Below are 18,648 nucleotides of genomic sequence, written 5' to 3'. Positions count from 1 at the left end.
TATTGGAGACCCTTCTCGGGTAGTCCCTATCAAAGATGTACAAGTTACAAAGGATCTATCATATGATGAAGTGCCAGTGGCTATATTAGATCGACAAGTCCGCAAGCTGAGAACAAAGGATGTAGCTTCCGTGAAAGTATTATGGAGGAACAAGAATATAGAAGAAATGACATGGGAAGCAGAAGAGGAGATGAAGTCTAAATACCCTTACCTATTCCAGAGTGAAGATAACGAGGATGCCGGGGGAAAGAAGGACGCATTATAAGGTGAAACGGCTCTATGAGGTAAGCAATAGCTTGTGAATACTCTTTTTTTTAATACAAAATGGTAATATGCAGATAATGTACATATCCATAATGCTTTGTATAGTCTTGTAAGGCCATAGGTTAGGTTTAACTGCTTGCAAGTTTGGCTAGTGTCCATTTTATAGGGGAAACTCAGCCGGAAATCTCCGTCGGAATCCACAATGAGTTAGACACCCCATAAACCCTTACATTCGAGGACGAATGTTCCTAAGGGGGAGAGGGTGTTACAACCCAAATTCGCATACCATAGATCACGCCGTAAGTTAGTCGACGTAAATCCAAGAAGATATTATCTTTGAGATGATAAGAAGTTAATCCTATTGGTCTTAAACGATACAAGGGTGTATAAGAGTGGTTAACAAGTATTTGAAGTTAAACGAATCAAGGATGTTGTAACCCGTATTTTCGGGTAACACTAGAGGTGATTAATTGTCCCAAGAGGTCTTGTTTTAATGTATTTGAATCATATAATATCCGCATCATAAGTCTTGAAGTCAAGCGAGTTATGAAACAAAAGTCGATAAAAGTTGTTGCAACTTAGGTTTATAATTTTACTTAAACTTTAGGTCAAATGTTAATGCATTTTTCTCCCAATGTGCTTGGAATTATGGGTGATATACCTATAAAATTGAAGATCTATGAGTCTAGTTTCCAACGCATTAAACCGTTCATCGATACGATCTCGGAATAGAGAGATATTCGCGTTTTCGCGAGAGTGCGCCAAGCTGCTCTCTATGGGGCCCACAAAGGCGGTTTAAGACATATGGACATATATAAGATACCTCAACCCCGTTTTAAGTCATTATTTTTCAGTATATTCAGACCTTATAACCCTAAAAACAGTCTCTCAAGGTTCTCTCATGATCCAAGACCCAAACAAAGGGCAAACAACACAAATCAAATGTCGGGAATCCCGTGGCGCTAGTAAGTTTCTTGTTCTTCTTGTTGTTGCTGATTTTTGTGTTGTTCCAGCTCGTGTGGGAGGTTGTTTTAAGTGTTTTATGTCCTGTAAATACACCTTCAAGTTTTTAATATCAACCCTAGGTGATTTCAAGTCTTCTAAAGTAATTCTAGTGCCGAAAAACCCGAATTAATTGCTAGTTTCGCTTCCTTGTTCTTGTGGCAGAATTGAAGGGATATTTCGTGGAAAATTAAGGTCAAATTGGAGTTGTTCTTTCTGTTTAAAGGTAAGGAACCTCTTACTCTATATATATTTAAGATTATCCAAGTTGCAGCTAAGTCGTTGAAGCTAGAACTTGTGAAATATATATCGAAAGGCTTGGTAGTAATGTTGTTGGTTGGTGGACTGTTTTGGAGGCTCAATATGATTATTAATGATGTTGTTTGGGCTGTTTGGTGATTGTATTGACTTGTGGGAAGTCATATAAATAGGGGAGGTGCTGTCCGTTTCATCGTAAAATAGGTTGTGGTCGATACATAATAGTTACGACGCTTAAACGATAATGATAGTGTCATTTGTCTTATTGTAGACTAAGGAGTCGTGACATTTGCATAGCTTGAGGTTGGGCAGTATATACAAGGTATGTGAGGCTATCCCCTTCATTCTTTTGCACGACTCCGATTGTACATAATGTAATGAACGAGCTCCCAAAGATACTCTACTCTTAGAAGCTAGCAGTACTTACATTGCTGCCCTTCTTATGAAACGATTGATATTGATGTTACTTCTCTTATTCTTATATTATCAATGTTGTTGGTAGTTCCTGATTCTTATAAGATTCTTGATGAAGAGTTAATCCTAATAACATGTACGAAGGATACCGACCTTACGTCACTCCGAAAGGTTCAAAATGTGATTCCAATGAGTCCAGCATGCATCATATATATGTATCTATTTTACTCTACCGAGCCGCGCTATAGTCGGCCGGGTATGGCACCTATTGTGCAACCACTGATCAGTTGGGTTTTACCGAGCTCCACGTGGCCGGGTACGATTCTACCGAGCCCTATGATGGCCGGGTACGTTTTACCGAGCCTATTATGGCCGGGTACGATATGATGATGGTGATGCCCACAAAGGCGTATGTTTTAAAAGTTTATGTATATATATGTATGTATCATGTATTTCATGTCAGTAGCCCTCAGAGGTACCCAGATGTCACAGGTTGTATATTCTCTATCCCTGTTTACATTACTGTTCTTACTTATGCTTTCTTGCCTCACATCCTCAGTACTTTATTCGTACTGATGTCCTTTTTATTTGTGGACACCGCATGTCGTGCTGCAGGTCCTGATAGACAGGTAGACGTAGCTCCCCCACCACAGTAGGCTGTCCAGTTCAGCGGTTATTGGCGAGATCCCTTCTCCGGACTTGCCGTGGTCTTGGTATGCATTTTTGTTATAGACATTATGGGTATGTCGGGGCCCTGTTCCGGCAATGTTGTAGCACTTATGTTCCTTTAGAGGCTCATAGACAGGTGTCGACTTATGTATGGTTTAGAATGCCTTGTCGGCTGATTTTTGTTGTATAGTCTTTCATGGCATCATGTTAGCTCATACCTTATATATAGTTTCTTGACAGTCTTGTCGTCCCATGTTATGTATGTTCATGACATTATCTTTCATTGTTGGATGTTCATGATCCATGTCTACTATTTATATTGATCTTGTCGGCCCTTAAAGATAATAAGGAAGGTTAGATAAAATGTACGTTGGTGCTCGGCAAGTATGGCCCGGGTTCTAGTCATGACCCTCCAGTTGGGTCGTGACATCTGTGGTCAGCGGAACAGATCCGCTTAGCATAATGGACCACAGAATTATCGTTTTCTAGAAATTCTTCAACCAACTACACGATGCATGGCACAATAAAAAAAAATCCGGTTTGTGGCACATTAGCTTACCTTGGCACCATAAAAACATAAATTCTTGGTGAACTTTTACGGGGCCTTACATCCTAAGTCTAGGACAGTCCCTCACCATATGCCTAGTATCACCACACTCGCAACAACCTCTCTATGGGATTGGCTGCTGGAATTGAGTCTGACGTGGTCGACTAGAATGACCACTGAAGGCACCCCGTACAGGACGTACACTAAAAAGTGGTTGTGCAAAATGGGTGCATGTGGTCCCTAAATAGTTGGTGCATTGCGAGTAGCCTGAAGTGCAGAATGAACTGATTGACTGACATGTCCTCTGCCATGATGAGCTGAAACTACAGAGCAGGAACCACTAAATCCTCCAAAATCCCGAGGCCTCTTGGCCTCCCTATCCTCCCTCTCTTGTGCACGCATACACTCCAACCTCCAAGCGATCTCCACAACCTATTGAAATTGAGTATCAGTCTCCAACTCCCGTGCCATACCGAACCTAAACCATAACTGATCCCATCAATAAATCTGTAGACTCGCTCTCTAACTGTAGAAACCAAATCGGGTGCATGACGAGATAAATCACTAAACCTCATGGCATACTCGGACACAGTCATAGTCTCCTGACTCAACTGCTCGAACTCTATGTGCAACACATCCTTGAGTATCTGCGGAACAAACTCCCTAAAAATAGATCAGAAAATGGATCCCAAGTGAGTGGCGCTACATCAACTAGCCTACCCTCCTCATAAGCCTACCACCACCTATATGCCGACCCTGTCAGCTGAAAGGTAGTAAAGTCGACCCCGCTCACCTCCACAATGCCCATGGTGCGGAGAATACGGTGACACTGGTCTAGAAAACCTTGTGCATCCTCAGAAACTATGCCACTGAAAGTTGGAGAAAAATACCTCTCGAGCCTCCTCTGCTCCTTCTCTAATGACACTGGCCTAACCTCAGGCTGAACCGCGATAACGGGCTATACCGGCATAACACCCGAAACCTGATCAACATGGTCCAGCTGCTCTGGAGTACGGGCAGCGGGAGTCTTAGCTCCTCCCCCAGCCTGGGAAGTAGTTGGTGCAACTGGGATCAATCCTGCCTGAGCTAAAGCACAGATCATGCTCAGAAAAGGTGCAAAGTCTCCTGAAGTCCTGGGTAGCAACAGGAGTCTCAGGTGCCTGCTCCCCAACCGGGGCTACTGGTGGTTCCTCCGTTGCTGCCCTGGCAGGTGCTCTAGCTGTAGCACGTACCCCTCCTCGGCCTCTACCTTGACCCCGGCCTCTTGCGGTTTTAGCAGAGGGTGCGGGTGTCAGCTCAGCTGATCCGGTAGTGCGTCTCCTCACCATTTGTAAGAGAATGAAAGACAAATGCTCAGATTCCGAAAACAACAAATTCGCACGATAAAAAATGAAAGAAGTGGAATTTCCTAATAGTTCGTAGCCTCTCGAAGATAACTATAGAGGTCTCTATACCGATCCGCAAGACTCTACTAAACTTGTTTATGACTCGTAGCACCTATGAACCTAGAGCTCTGATACCAACTTGTCACGACCCTAAAATTTCACCTTTAGGATCGTGATGGCACCTAGTCTCTAAGACTAGGTAAGCTAACACATGCTGAGATTTAATAAAAATAAACAACTTAGCTATTAAATTAAATTGATAAATGACATAATAAAGTCGAAACTGATCAATAGTCATACATTCCCAAAACCGGTAGTACGTAGTCATAAGCTCTACTGAGATTAAACAAGAAATCTCAAATACAAAATTGTTTGTAATGAAAATAAACAGTAGTAAAGGTAACATTAGAAGGTGACTCCGAGGCTTGAGAGCAGAATAGAAGGTATACCTTGAAGTCTCCTCAGCAACTCAAAAGCAGCTGTCTAACGTCTGACACGCTCCGGGGTATCTGGATCTGCACATAAATGTACAGAAATGTAGTATGAGTATAGCATAATTAGTACCTAATAAGTATCAAGACTAACCTTGGTGGAGTAGTGACGAGGCTCAAGTCAACACACTCACGAGACATAAAAACATGTGCAGAATATATATACATAGCTAACAACAAAAGGCAAAAATCAATAATTGACAACAAAGAGTAGACATGTGATAAAATAATAAAATAATCAAAACACAGTTAAAATACAAGTGAAATCAATTAAAGAAGCCATAACAGTTTAAATTATCAAGTCGTTCCAACAAAAGATTTACAACAAGGACCACCCGAGGTACCACACCTCATAATCATAAATCACAAGTCAAAAATCAAAAAATTTCCTTATGATGTCGTGTGAGCCTTATATTTTTTAAAAATATTTTTCCCGAAATAGCTTCACACGCATAAGCCCCCTTATCTCGTCACGTGTGCTTCAAAATGAAGTAATTCCTCTTACTAGCAACACGCGTGTAAAACCCTCTTAACTCGTCGCATTCACATCAATAACACCACCTTTATGCCGCCGCATGTGCATCTTATCACAACACAATAATCGACTCGCACCACACATGCAGATATGCCACAACATTGAACAAACAACAATAACAATATCACAATAACACTTAGCCCTCGACCTAGCAACAATAATGTGTACAAGAATTACAACATCAACACAATGAAATGGGGTATAGCTCAACAATGAAATGTGTTCCATTTAGCAACAACTTCAATTCAAGGCATAATAATAGCCTAAGAGTCTTAACCAGTTAATTACCATATATAAGCCCGTGCACACACTCGTCACCTCATGTACACGTCTTTTACATAATTCAAATAATGCAATTAAACGATATCTTACGGTAAAGGTCTCCCATAAAAGTAGACAAGATACTTACCTCAATCATGCCAAATTAACACTCAAAAATAACTTTTCCTTTAAAATTAACCTCTGCACGGATCAAATCTAACCAAAAATGACTTAACAATATCAAACAATGCAAGAGAAACTAATTTCGATTAATAAAGTTATGTTATTTGCACAATTTTCCAAAAGTCAATCCCGGACCCGCCCGGTCAAAACCCGAACTCAAGGGTAGATCTCGACTGCCCATAACTCCACGAGTCCATATATGTATTTTATTTTCAAATTCGAGTCCAATTCGACTCTCAAATCTAAAAATTTTATTTTTAAAACATAGTCAAAATGTCCCAAATTTTTTCTTCAATTCTCATGATTTAGATGTTAAATCTCATAAATAATTATTTTATGTAATCAAAAATGGATCAAATCACTTACCCAATAGTTTGGTATGAAAATCTCTCCTCAAAATCGCCTCCCACAGTCTAGGGCACAAAAATGTGATAAATGAAGCCAAGTCCCGAAATCCCACTATTTTGTTCAGCAACAGAAGTCGCAAATGTGACTCGGGTTTGCAATTGTGAACCCTCGCAATTGCGGACAACCCATCACAAATGCGGCGCCTGACAAAACCCGGGGAATGTCGCAAATGCAACACTGACTTCGCATTTGCGAAGTCAGTCCCTTTCACAAATGCGACCTGCCCAGCCCAGAACCAACCTTCGCAATTGTGATCAAGGCATCACATTTGCGATACCTGACCCCTCCCTGCCTTCTTCGCAATTGCGATGGTGGTGCTCGAAATTGCGTTAATCGCAGCACCAGCATACCAGCTGCTGAGAAACCAACCCAAACCAATCTGAAACGCGTCTGAAACTAAGCCGAGGCCTCGGGGCTCCATACCAAATATCAACAGAAGTCTAAAAACATCATACCAACTCGCTCGCACGGTCAAATCATCAAAATAACATCTGGAACTATGAATCAGATAGCAAAACACATGAAAATCACAATGAAACTCAAGATTCACTAAAATCACAACCAAGCGTCTGATTCCTACCAAACTAACTCGGAATGACTCCAAATTTTGCAAAAAAGTTCCAAATGACAAAATGGACTTATTTCAAGTTTCGAAACTAAAATCCGAACCCGATAGCCATAAAGTTAACCTACGGTGAAACTTAAAATATTTATAAACCTTCAAATTGCTAACTTTCGTTAAAACAAGTCAAATCAACTTAAGAACCTCCGAATTTAATTTCGGGCATACGGTTAAGTCCAAAATTACTATACGAACCTGTTGAAATCATCAAAATATTATTCCGGGATCATTTTCATAAAAGTCAAACCTCGATCAATATTTCCAACTTAGGCTTCTAAACTAAAAACCAATGGATCCAAATCATTCCAAAACTTCCCCCGAAACGAAACCAACCATTCCCACAAGCCATAAAATCACAACTACACATAGAAAATTTAAAAAAAAAAAAAAAATAAGGCTCAAATACACAAAACGACCAGTCGGATCGTTACATTAATGAACCTCGCTTGTCTTTTAGAACTTTCTTGAACATAGCTAAAATGTCTTAAATCTTCAAATGCTATATATTCTTGCTGAAATTGACAAAAAAAGCAAGATAGCTTATGAAAATTAAGTGATGAAATTATAAAACTGTAACTAAGTTTAAGTTGAATATAACGAATGATGACTGGGGAATTTTAAGATGCAAAGTTGCTTCCTTTATTGAGTTAGATATATATGATCAAAATTTATCAATTTTAGAAGTTTAAAATTTATTTTATAACTCAAACATAATTCTTAATATAATATTTATGTGATTTAAAAAGAATTACTCTTCGAGATAGGGTTCACACGGAATGTGCGTAGAATCAGCTAGTGTTCTTAAAGACATAGAGCCTACACATAGTTATATTATTATTATTCATATAAATAAGGGTTAATTCAAATTAATAAAATATTAGCCATGTGTTTGACATACATTATGTTGGATGTTGTTGTAATAAACTTTATTTACTAATATGAAGATTTTAGCAGTTTAATTCAAAGTTATAAAATATTTTTACTGTAAAAAATAGTCTTTCATCGTATTAACAAAAAGATTGTACTTTTTTCTATAAACTTTAATATTGTTTAAGCAAAAATAAAATCATAAATTTATTATTAAAAATTTTGGGGCCTAATACAAAGGCTTTAGTACCCTCCCTTGTGTCTAAGGGAGCAATTCCTAGACTTGTTTCAGTTTCTGTCAATCCAAGAGCTACAGTGGCACGAAATTGGAACATCACTTTCAGAACTTTCTGGAATGGGAATTAAATAGCTTTCTGGACTTGATGAACAAATTGGAGCAGGTGAAAATCAACTGGCAGGGAAGAGAAGACAATTTGAAATGGGGTAATCGTGAAGTTGGACCGTTCACAGTCAGCAAGTGCTAGAAGAGTCAGCTAAGACTTAATTATGTAAGCCTTTAAGTTATATACACCATCAGTATAAAGAATTTGTTATACTATCAGGTCATCCAAAGAATATTTAGAGGTAAGCCTCCTTATAACATGAGATTACAATAACATGAGATTTGTAATCTTAAATATAAGACCCGTTAGCTGTTGTAACAGGTAAAGGTGACTGATGAATTTTTTTAACACTGACAATGTATATAACTTAAATTCATAATATAATTGGGGAATAGCCATGGAAATTGATTTGGAAAACTAAGGGACCAACTAAAGTTAAACTGTTTTAACTGGATTGTGATCTATGAAGCTTGCCTCCCTCGAGATAACTTGAAAAGGGGTCTCACACTCTGCAGTAGATGCTACTACATGTGCAAAGTCTGAAGTAGAGGATGTCAGCCATTTATTTCTCCACTGCAATTGCTAGGGAGTATTTTGCTATGTATTTGAGGACACTAACACTGCGATTTTGCATCCTTTGGATGCTCATTAGTAAGTCCTACTTCATCAAAAAGGAAAAAGAAAAATAGAAGACAATGCATATTGTAAGAATTAAACTTTTCAATTTTTTATTTCAAAAGTCCGACTGAACCAAAAAATCGAATTTTAAGATTTTCGTTCTAGTTATTTGGTTTACATAGAGCTCACTCACATAAATCTAAAGCTACTAACATGCCAAGTGGGATCCATCTTCACACAACGAGCACGGTTCATAATGACAAACATGCAAGGCAAAAGTTCTTCATTCATAAAGGCAGCCTAACAACAGATCTAGTTGGGCAATTTTGATGTATGCACTTATTGCTGAAGGTAAAAGAGAGTGACAGAGAATATTAACTAAGATACATAAAATACACTTGAGCATGTTAATGTAGTCTTCAAAGACGAGATTGTCAAAGAACCTACTCAACATATATGACACAGAAATTGGAGGAGTCCTAAACTAAATGGAAGCAAACCAAGATCATTAAAGAATAGAAACAGAGAGAATTATTCATCTATAGATAAATTTTTCTTGTGCTTTCCATGGTTTTCTTTAGCCTTGTCATCCTTTAAAGCCTTACCATTTATCTTGTTCTGGTTACTAACAGATCCCTCCTGAGCACTGCACATTTGAGACTTCAACTTGAACCCGAACTTCTTGGAGACATTTCCCCAAGTGCTCGATCCCTTTGATCGTCCCAACTTCTCGATCTCCTGCCTCATGTTTGAGCACTCCTTCTCAAGCTCAGAAACACGAACCCTCATGCTATCCATCCCCACTTTCAAAACCTGGTTTTCTCTCACAGCGGTAGCCCAGCCACCACCCTCGTTTGTTCCCACCATGCCACTTCTCAACTGCCTTGACCCTCCATCAAGGTTGTCGGACACTAGGAAGCATCCTGCAATGGATGTTCTCAACTGCAGCTGCTCGAAGAAGAGTACTTGTACTATAATCCTTAAAGGGAGTCTTTCATTCTGTGCAGCATGTGTGCAAGCTTCCAAGGAGAGCTTCTGGCAATCCATGAGCCTGCAGAGTTGTTCTCTATCGGATTCTCCCAACCATGGATGTGACTGCAAAAAGACGAATAAAAGGTTTATTATCTCACCCGACAAATCTGAGCCAATATCTAGTTTTATGTCACTGATCATTCTTTTCAAAATTTTGATGGTTCCCCACTCCAATGGTGGGGATTTCAAACACTTGAGGCTGGTGCACCCAATTAGAAATGCCCATAAAAGGGCTACCTCAGGCTGGTAGCGGTAGGTCAAGTTTAAATAGGATGTCAAGTTTAAGTGCAAATTTCAGTAAGCATGGCATAATGACAGCATTTACTTCAGAATGAACATTGCAATGATCATGTATAAGAGAAGTAGCAAACTAAATTCACCTTTAGATAAATGTCAATTGCACGATAAAGGCCATCATCCAAGGGCCTTGCATATTCAGGAACAGCAGCAGCCAAAGCCTGAAACTTGGGAAGCTTCAAGTTAACATCTGGGGCAACCTCAGCAAGGTATCCATCAATTAGTTTCGCAACCATAGTGATTGGCGTCAGAGATGGTGAACCCATTAGTTGTTCATCATCAATGGAACAAGGTGATTCACCACCAGTTCCTTGATCCATGGCTAAGAAGTACTCAAGAATCCGCTGTACACAGTCAACATTATAAAGTGTCTCCATTGAGTAAGAGAAATTAGGCATTAAGAGATCTTCAAGAGTGGCCTGATCAAGCTGCATTCCTATCCTTTTCTCCAAGTCCGATATGCAAGAGGGACTGGCTCGAAGAATCAAGGCTGTTTTCAGTAGGCCAAAGAGGAACTTAGTTGGAACTAAGCCTTTTTGCATGGGAAGTAAATGATCTATCTCTTCAAGTAAAAGCTTCTGATCTTCTTCTGATAGTGAGGAACCTAAACCGACTGGTGCAAGACGGTTACTAGACTCGGTAGAGCTTTGCCGCCTGTTTAGCCCAGGCAGATACTTTTTAGCATAATAAGTGAGGGAACCAGCAATTATTTCCTGTTTGACGCCTTGAGATTCCATAGCAGAAATTAGCCTTTTGTAAAGAGGTAAACTTAAAGATGATGCATCGTCATACCACCAATCAGCACTTGAATGTTTTGGTCTAGCTCCGGTGCTTATTCCATTCCATAAGATACTCCCTCCAGGACTCTGCAAGGGGCCGACGTGCTCCACAACAGGCCAACCAAACAGGTTTGGGTCAGTACACGCCTTCACAGCCAAAGAATCAATGCACCTCTTTGTAATTTTGAGTTCTTCAGCATATGAGAGAACATCATCACAGGTTTGGAGTGCCTTCAAAGAGTCTTTCCAGCTACGAAGAACAACTTGATTAAGAAAGACCTCAGTCTGTGATATCAGATTCCCCTCCCCATAATCTTCAGTCATCTCAAGATGCTCACCGGCACATCGAAGGTAAACAACATTTGCTGCCGTAAGCTCTAATTTTACCCCATAACAAAATTTAGCTACAAGTTCAAATGTTTTAGCGCCACCAGGGATGTCAGTGAGTTTAATAACACAGCCATCTTCTCCTTCAGATGCTTCTGCAATCAGTTTTTCCATAACCCCACTTCTTGAAAGCAATGGGAACTGCAATCATTTGTTGGTTAAAATTAAAAATGAGACAAAACTATAAAGTCAACTTTCTATCTGGCTATCAAGCTTTAACTTAGATCTGACAAGCTATAAGGAACTCCATGCAACAATTTGAAATTATGGCCAGTGAAGATTCTAAAGTATCTTTTAAATGCAGAAGAGGTCAAAATTCGATAAGTTGACATATTTTCATCTTCTTGCTCTATACAAAATTCTTCTGAGTACAAACCTAAACCTGGAATTTAGAACAATACTGCTGGTTGGAAGCAAGCAGGAAAAGCTACATCTAGGATACTAAAGCAGACAGCAAGATGTGAGTCATATCATAAGAGGTAATTACAAGGCGACAAGAGTATGTGGGCCTAAATTCGTCAAATATTGAAGCAACAATACTCAAAAGAAAAAAAGAAAAAAAAAAGAGAGAAAGAAAAGCTGTTTTTAAAAAATATGGTACAGCAGGTAGTTAATGGGGATAATGCATAAAATCCTCCCTGAACTATACCCGAAGTTGCTATGACACCCCTTACCTTTGCGGGGGTCCAATTACCCCCCTAAACTCTTTTAAAGTGGAATAAATGTCACCCTAAGTGCTGACGTGGTATAGAGAACCAAACATTTGGCAAGCGGTGAATTACACGCGCTGCCACATGTAATTTCGTTTTTTTTTAAAATCTATTTCATTTTCTTCCTTTTTCTTTTCTTTTTAATTCGAAATGTAATGGAAATATTATTTTGTATTTAGAAAAATGAAAAGGACAATTATTTTTGTATGAACTTAAAAAATTATTAGAGGTGTTGAGCATATTCGGACGTCGTTGAAGTTTTAAAGTTGAGATTCAAGTGCTAAATTCATTCCAAATCCATAGTTGTAGATGAGATTCGAAAATGAAAAAAAAAATTGAATCCACCATTGCTTAACCTTGAAAAAGCTTAAAGAACAAAAAAATGGGTTTGTCAAAATTCTTGGTTGTTGGCCAAATTGATCACTGGGGTATGATGATGATGAGGTTGTTGTGAAGTTGTAGTTGAAATTTGAGCTTGATTGGTGCGGATTTAGCCGAGTTTTTGTTGAATTTTGACACCAAAAATATGATTTGGAGCTCTTGAATATGGGTGATAAAATAGGGATGAAGAGCTCTTGAAAATCAGCTTTGGAATTGACACGTGGCGATTTCGTATAGGTTATAGCCCTTTTTAATAATTTCTCACGCGCTTGAAGGAGTTGTTCTCACGCTGTGCTCCACGTCAGCAATAAAGGTGCAAAGAATTAAGGGGAAAAAAAGCTTAGGGGGTAATAGGACCCCCGCAAAGGTAAGGTGTGTCGTAGCAACTTCGGGTATAGTTCAGGGGGGATTTTATGCATTATCCCTAGTTAATGAGCAGGAATAAGGTGCACTTTTGAGATCCACCAAGAGGTAATTGAACTTTAGACACCAAAAATTTGATGCAAACGGGAGGATAACATTATTTCATGAACAAAATTCTTATCCACAAGAAAGAAAGTTGGTAGTGCTGCTGAATTGACCTATACATTACTAGATGAGTAAATTTGTGCAGAGAAAACTTTACCTTGTGAAGATGGAAAGTCATTTCCTCAACTTCAACAACAATGTCACTGGGAAGACCAGTTGTGCAGAACCTACAGGCATAACAGCTAAAGGTAAAGTGTGAACTTTGAAAGACAGACACAAACTTTATACAGTAATTTATTCCCTGATGTAGGCTACATGAACAATACGCAACACACTGTCGAACAAACTCTATTTCTTAGACCTAAATATGTTGCCTTATATCATGTACTTCTGGTCAAAAGGATTTGAGTAAATGGAAAGGCCATCTCTATTTTGTTACAAGGTGTTTTCTCTTTTTTCCAGTGCATCGATTTCTCCATCATGGCAATTACTGTCTGGTGCTTTTGATGAGTAATAATATATTTACATTACTTACAGGAAACAATAGCAGCAAAATCTTAATAGGTTAACAACAGATCTACATGTTTTCGCAGTAAAACTGAGATGTATTGCACATACACACTTAACCACGAGGAGAGCAGAATTTTTCTTCAGAGATCACTTGCTCGAATATGAAAAGTTTGTGATAAATCCAATTACAGGTTTCAAGCAGCTAGCCAATTATGGTTTAATCTGCTAACAAGTAATCAGATTTCAACATAGGCTACATAGTAACAAACCAGACAAGATAAATTGGGCTGCATCACTTATCTTTAGTGAGAGAAACAAAATTTCAGGGGCATATTGCAAAAAACCCCCCCCCCCTCTCTGTACTGAGTCTATGCACAACACACAGAGCCTATGAAGAAAACTCTGGAAGATGTTCAATGGTTAATTAAAAAGAAAACAAAAGTTAAACAAGAGGCTAATTAACAACAAACCCAGTGAAATCCCACAGGTATGTTCTGGGGAGGGTAGTGTATATGATGACATTACCCCTACGTTACGAGGGGAGAGAGGCTGTTTCAGCTATACAAAAAATACAAAAGAAGAGGCTAACTAGATCAACATAAAACATACAGTAGACTAAAAAAAATGCTTCATTATACGGGAAGAGTAACCACATACCAGGCCTGCCCTTTTCTTTGAAATGCATCTGTTTTGGATCCCAACTTCATACATGCCATCTCCTCACGGTGTAAATTACACTCAAAAGCTCTCAAGATTTCAACTTTTGAACCCAAAACCCTTCAATTCATCCACATAAAGCACCCCAAGTAAGACCAAATTGCCCTCACTTGAGCTGCTTCAAAACAACAAAATACAAATCCAACAGCCCTTAAAACCCTTCAAAAATCTAAACTTTATCAGATCTTTGAACTCTCCGCCGAAAGTAGCAAATACCCACTTCAGAAAATCCCCCAAAACAGTCAACAATACCCTCCAAAATCTTGTTCCTTTCTTCTCTATAAGTTGTTGGGGGAAAAAAACCCAAAATCTCAGTTCAGAGATAAATCCTTAGTGAAGAGAAAAAAGAATTCTTTTTTCCAAATGAAACAATAAATTTAGGTCAACTCCTCCAATTCTAAATAAATACTATTAACACAGTTGTTCTGACATTAACAACTTTCTTCTATACCCACCAGAAGATTCCAAATTTAAACTCCATCTGCTACACCAATGACCAAAATCCTTAAGTAGGAAGGAAAAGAAAGAAAAAAAAAGGTAGAATTAAAGAGCCTTAAATTAGGAGTATTAGTAGTATAATGTTTTTTAAGGCATCATGAAAGTGCAAGAGTTGTGGAAAATCTCAGCATGGGTAATTAATGGATGGTAGAGCTCTGATTCTGAATCACAAAACCTTAATTTTTTTCTTTTTCTATACATGTGGCATGTGGGGTCGTTCGCTTAAAATACACTCATTTTGCTTTGCTTTTTTCAAACCTTAATAATTAATTTGAAGGAGAGAATCTTATGTAAAAACTCATTTTAGATTTTTCTAATATTTAGATAACCATCATTGAAAGTCACATCTATCTGTTTGTCCAGCTAGACCACGTGATGCCTGGATGGGGTCTAATTATGATAAATTTCGAAAGATGTAAAAGAGTATTTGGACGTGCAGTTAGGTGCTGCATTTTAATGCATTGAGATAATATATTTAAATTTTTTCCCATTAAACAAATTGTTATTACTATTAATTTTGTTATTTTTGTTGCTTAATAAAGGCAGCGGTACCTTCGCAAGTGAAAAGCTTTCAAAAGTTGGAACATAGAATATATTGGAAGGAAATTGGAGTCAAATTCCATATGATGCTCAAATTGTATGTAAGTTTGAAATATTTATGTCTCGTCATTTGGTCGGTTATTTTCGTGCAAAAATATAATTAAAGAGTATAAATGAATTGGAAGATAGTCTTAAAACAAAATACAACAATGATCTAGTGGTAAAATAGTATCCTGCCACAGTACAGACCCCGGTTCGATTCCCAGATGGTGCATTTTTTAATTACATAGTTAAAAAACCGACCAACTTTGATCGATTTTTTCGGATTTTTTTTTTAATTTAATTGACTGACCAAAGTTGATCGGTAATTTCTGACTAACTTTGGTCGGTATGCCCTTCCGACCTTCAAAATACCGTCCACATGTAAATGGTCGCGTTTTGGACGGTTATTGGCCATTACCGACCAACTTTGGTCGGTTTTTTTGGACGGTTTTGTCCGAATTTTTAGTAGTGATAAGAAGCGTTCAACTGGGGCATCAGGTGTTAAGCTACGATCATAGAAGGTTGCCTGCATTCGCGATGGGGCAGGATGTTTAAAAATCGTGTTTGCGAGCTGGGTCTCGCATTCGTGTAGGCTATTTATGGGGCAGAGATTATTTGTTCTTCGCGATAGCGATGTAGGTCTCGCGATTGCGATGCATAATGCCTGGGCAGACTATATAGTACTCTATTTCGAGGGCTTGGTTCAATTTAACATATTTTGAGTTGTAGAGTTCGATTTTGGAGGGATTTTCACGATTTGGATCAGAGTAAATGTTATTGACACGAATTTGTCCATTATTCATGATTCCATCTTTGTTATTATCATTTAATTGGTGATTTGAATTGGAGAATTTAGGAATTTTGGTAAAAACTTTCCTAAAGTGTAAATTGAGGATTTGAAGGCCGATTTGAAGTCGGAATTGGATGAAATTGTTATGGTTGGACTCGTAATCGAATGGGTGTTCGAAATTTGTGAGTTTGGATGGGTTCCAAGGTGTGGTCCCGGGATTAACTTTTTGATTTTGATTAAAGATCTTAGCTTTATCATTTGGATTTGATTCCTATGACTTTTATTGATTATATTAAGTTAATTTGGCTAGATTCAGGTCATCCGGAGGTCTATATGCGTGCACCAGGGTACTATTTTCATGTTCGGGGTAATGCTCAGGCTATGATATGCCTTGAATTGACTGGTAAGCTTCAAGCTGTGATGTTTCTTCATTTGTACCCCTCTTTAAGTTATTTGTACCATCTTTGAGATTTCGTTGAGGTTATTCTTCCTATTGAACCTGATAAACTACTTTTTCATGATGAAATTGTCTGTTCTAGCTGTGATAGTACATATTGCACATCGCTACACCCTAGCATGTTATTTATAATAGTCCAAGAGTATGAAACTTGATAATCAATGATCATGTACATGTATTCTCGTATATTTGCTTTCTGTGTCTTATGATCTGGACTGGTAGCATGTGACCATGTCGAGTGAATTGTGATTATTGGCACGTGAGTTGTCCGTGCGGATCTAGATATTTGTATTATTAGCACGTGAGTTATCCGTGCAACACGTGAGTTGTCCGTGCGGTTGATATTATTAGCACGTGAGTTATCTATGTAGCACATGAGTTATCCGTGCAGTGTGTGGATATGGATCCACCTCCCTAGCGTCACCCTCTCATGTTTCTCTCTTGATGGTGTACACGCAGATTTGAGGAAAACTGATCAGTGGTTTGGTATGGATATTGAAATATTAAGAAAAATCTGGCCAATGTTTGCTCTGGATTTTGCATTTCATCTTTACTAGCAATTTTCATGGTTAATTACCCGATTTATTTGCATATCATCTTCATATGATATATCGTTGACTCCTAAGAAAACTTGAGTAATTGTGCACATGCAGATGGTTCTTTATGTGCTTTATGACTTGATCACATTATTGTTATGTACTTGATGAATTGATGAAAGTGTACAGGTTATAGCAAATATCATTTATAATTCTTGCTACTTTTACCTCGCCGAGGTTAGTTATGATACTTGTTGAGTACATTGGGTTGGTTGTACTCATACTATACTCTGCACTTAATTGTACATATCCAGGCGTCGAACCCAGTCACCAGTAGCTGAGACTTGTAGCAGATTGGATCATTAAGAGACGAGGTAGAACTGCATCCTCGACCACAGTCTTGGCATCTCTTTTCTTATGTACTGTTGACTTTATTTGAGATAGTATTGTACTTGGTCATTTCAGACTTGTATTATCGTATTAGAGCTTATGACTCTGTATTTACTAGTTTCTGGGAGATTTATCATGTATTAGCGGTATTGTGCTATATTAAGGTTTTAGACTCATGTTATTTCTTTCTTTTCTACTGTTATGATTTATTATTGTTATGTCCGGCTTGGCTATCAAGTGTTTTAGGCACCATCATGACTGGTTTGGATTTTGGTTCATGACAATTGGTATCAAAGCCCTAGGTTCATAGGTATTACGAGTCATGAGCAAAGTTTAATAGAGTCTTGCAGATCAATAAGGAGACATCTATACTTATCTTCAGAGGCTACCGAACTGTAAGGAAACTTCACTTTCTTGCATTCTTGTCGTGCGGGTTTGTTTTTTTCGTAGTTTGAAACTTTACTCTTCTTTTCTCTCACGGATGGTGAGGACACGTGCGACCGAATCAGGCAGATGGCCACCAGTACCACCAGTTAGGGCTGCGAGAGGCTGTGGCCATAGTAGAGGCCGACGTTGGGCTTGTATTACAACTAGAGCAGCACCTATGGAGCCACCATACGCTCCAGCTGAGGAGCAGGTACCAGATATTATTGAGTCGGTGGGGACAACTCATTCACCAACAGTGCCCATTGTTATTAATGGCCTTCAAGAGGCCATATACCAGATTTTGACTGTGTGCACGAGCCTGGCTCAGGAGGTTTTGATTCTAGCTGCACCACCCACCTCACAGGCTGGGAAGGTTCCCAGACTTTTGCCGCTCGTACTCCTGAGCAGCTAGCTGAGGGTCACCGAACACCGGGTGTATTGCCTGTTTAACTGGTTGTCGTTGCTCGGTCCGAGGTTGGTCCACTTTTGAGTGATGAGGAGAAGAAGAGGTTAGAGCGGTTTGAGGCTTAAGCCTCTAGAGTTAGAGTAGAGCAGAGTTAGAGGATGCTCTAGATTTTCTAGACAGATGTTAGTGGATTCTTCGCACAACGGGTATTTTGGATAGTAGTGGGGTTGCCTTTACTACTTTTCAGCTGACAGGGCAGCCTACAGATGATGGTAGACTTATGAGTTGAGCAGGCTAGCTGGTGCAGCACCACTTACATGGCATGGGTTATCATTTCTCTTCTTAGAGAAGTTTGTCCCATAGACTTGCAGAGAGGAATTGCGTAGGCACTTTGAGCAGCTATACTAAGAGGGT

The 18,648-nt window shown here is 38.8% G+C and overlaps 1 protein-coding gene across 1 annotated transcript; it reads right to left on the bottom strand.

The window, feature by feature from the left end:
- Positions 1-9,181: 9,181 nt before the first annotated feature.
- On the bottom strand, positions 9,182-14,620 carry LOC104090206 (BTB/POZ domain-containing protein At1g30440). Its single transcript, XM_009595255.4, has 4 exons — positions 14,090-14,620; positions 13,080-13,149; positions 10,281-11,504; positions 9,182-9,963 (listed from the first exon to the last, which is right to left on the bottom strand). Exons 1-4 carry the CDS (start codon positions 14,146-14,148, stop codon positions 9,400-9,402), a joined length of 1,917 nt encoding a protein of 638 aa, XP_009593550.1. The 5' UTR covers positions 14,149-14,620; the 3' UTR covers positions 9,182-9,399.
- Positions 14,621-18,648: the final 4,028 nt, after the last annotated feature.

This window comes from Nicotiana tomentosiformis, chromosome 2 (genome assembly GCF_000390325.3).
Source record: "Nicotiana tomentosiformis chromosome 2, ASM39032v3, whole genome shotgun sequence".
In the NCBI taxonomy this organism is placed as follows: Eukaryota; Viridiplantae; Streptophyta; class Magnoliopsida; order Solanales; family Solanaceae; genus Nicotiana; species Nicotiana tomentosiformis.
This window is presented reverse-complemented; position numbering and strand designations above follow the sequence as displayed.

Bases quoted from the DNA above. Each gene is read 5' to 3' on its own strand.
- LOC104090206 (XM_009595255.4), bottom strand. From the start codon at position 14,148: ATGGCATGTATGAAGTTGGGATCCAAAACAGATGCATTTCAAAGAAAA. The intron at 13,150-14,089 runs GTATGTGGTTAC...TTATGCCTGTAG, and splicing joins CAAAGAAAAGGGCAGGCCTG to GTTCTGCACAACTGGTCTTC. The intron at 9,964-10,280 runs GTGAATTTAGTT...GTCTTTTTGCAG, and splicing joins CAATTGACATTTATCTAAAG to TCACATCCATGGTTGGGAGA.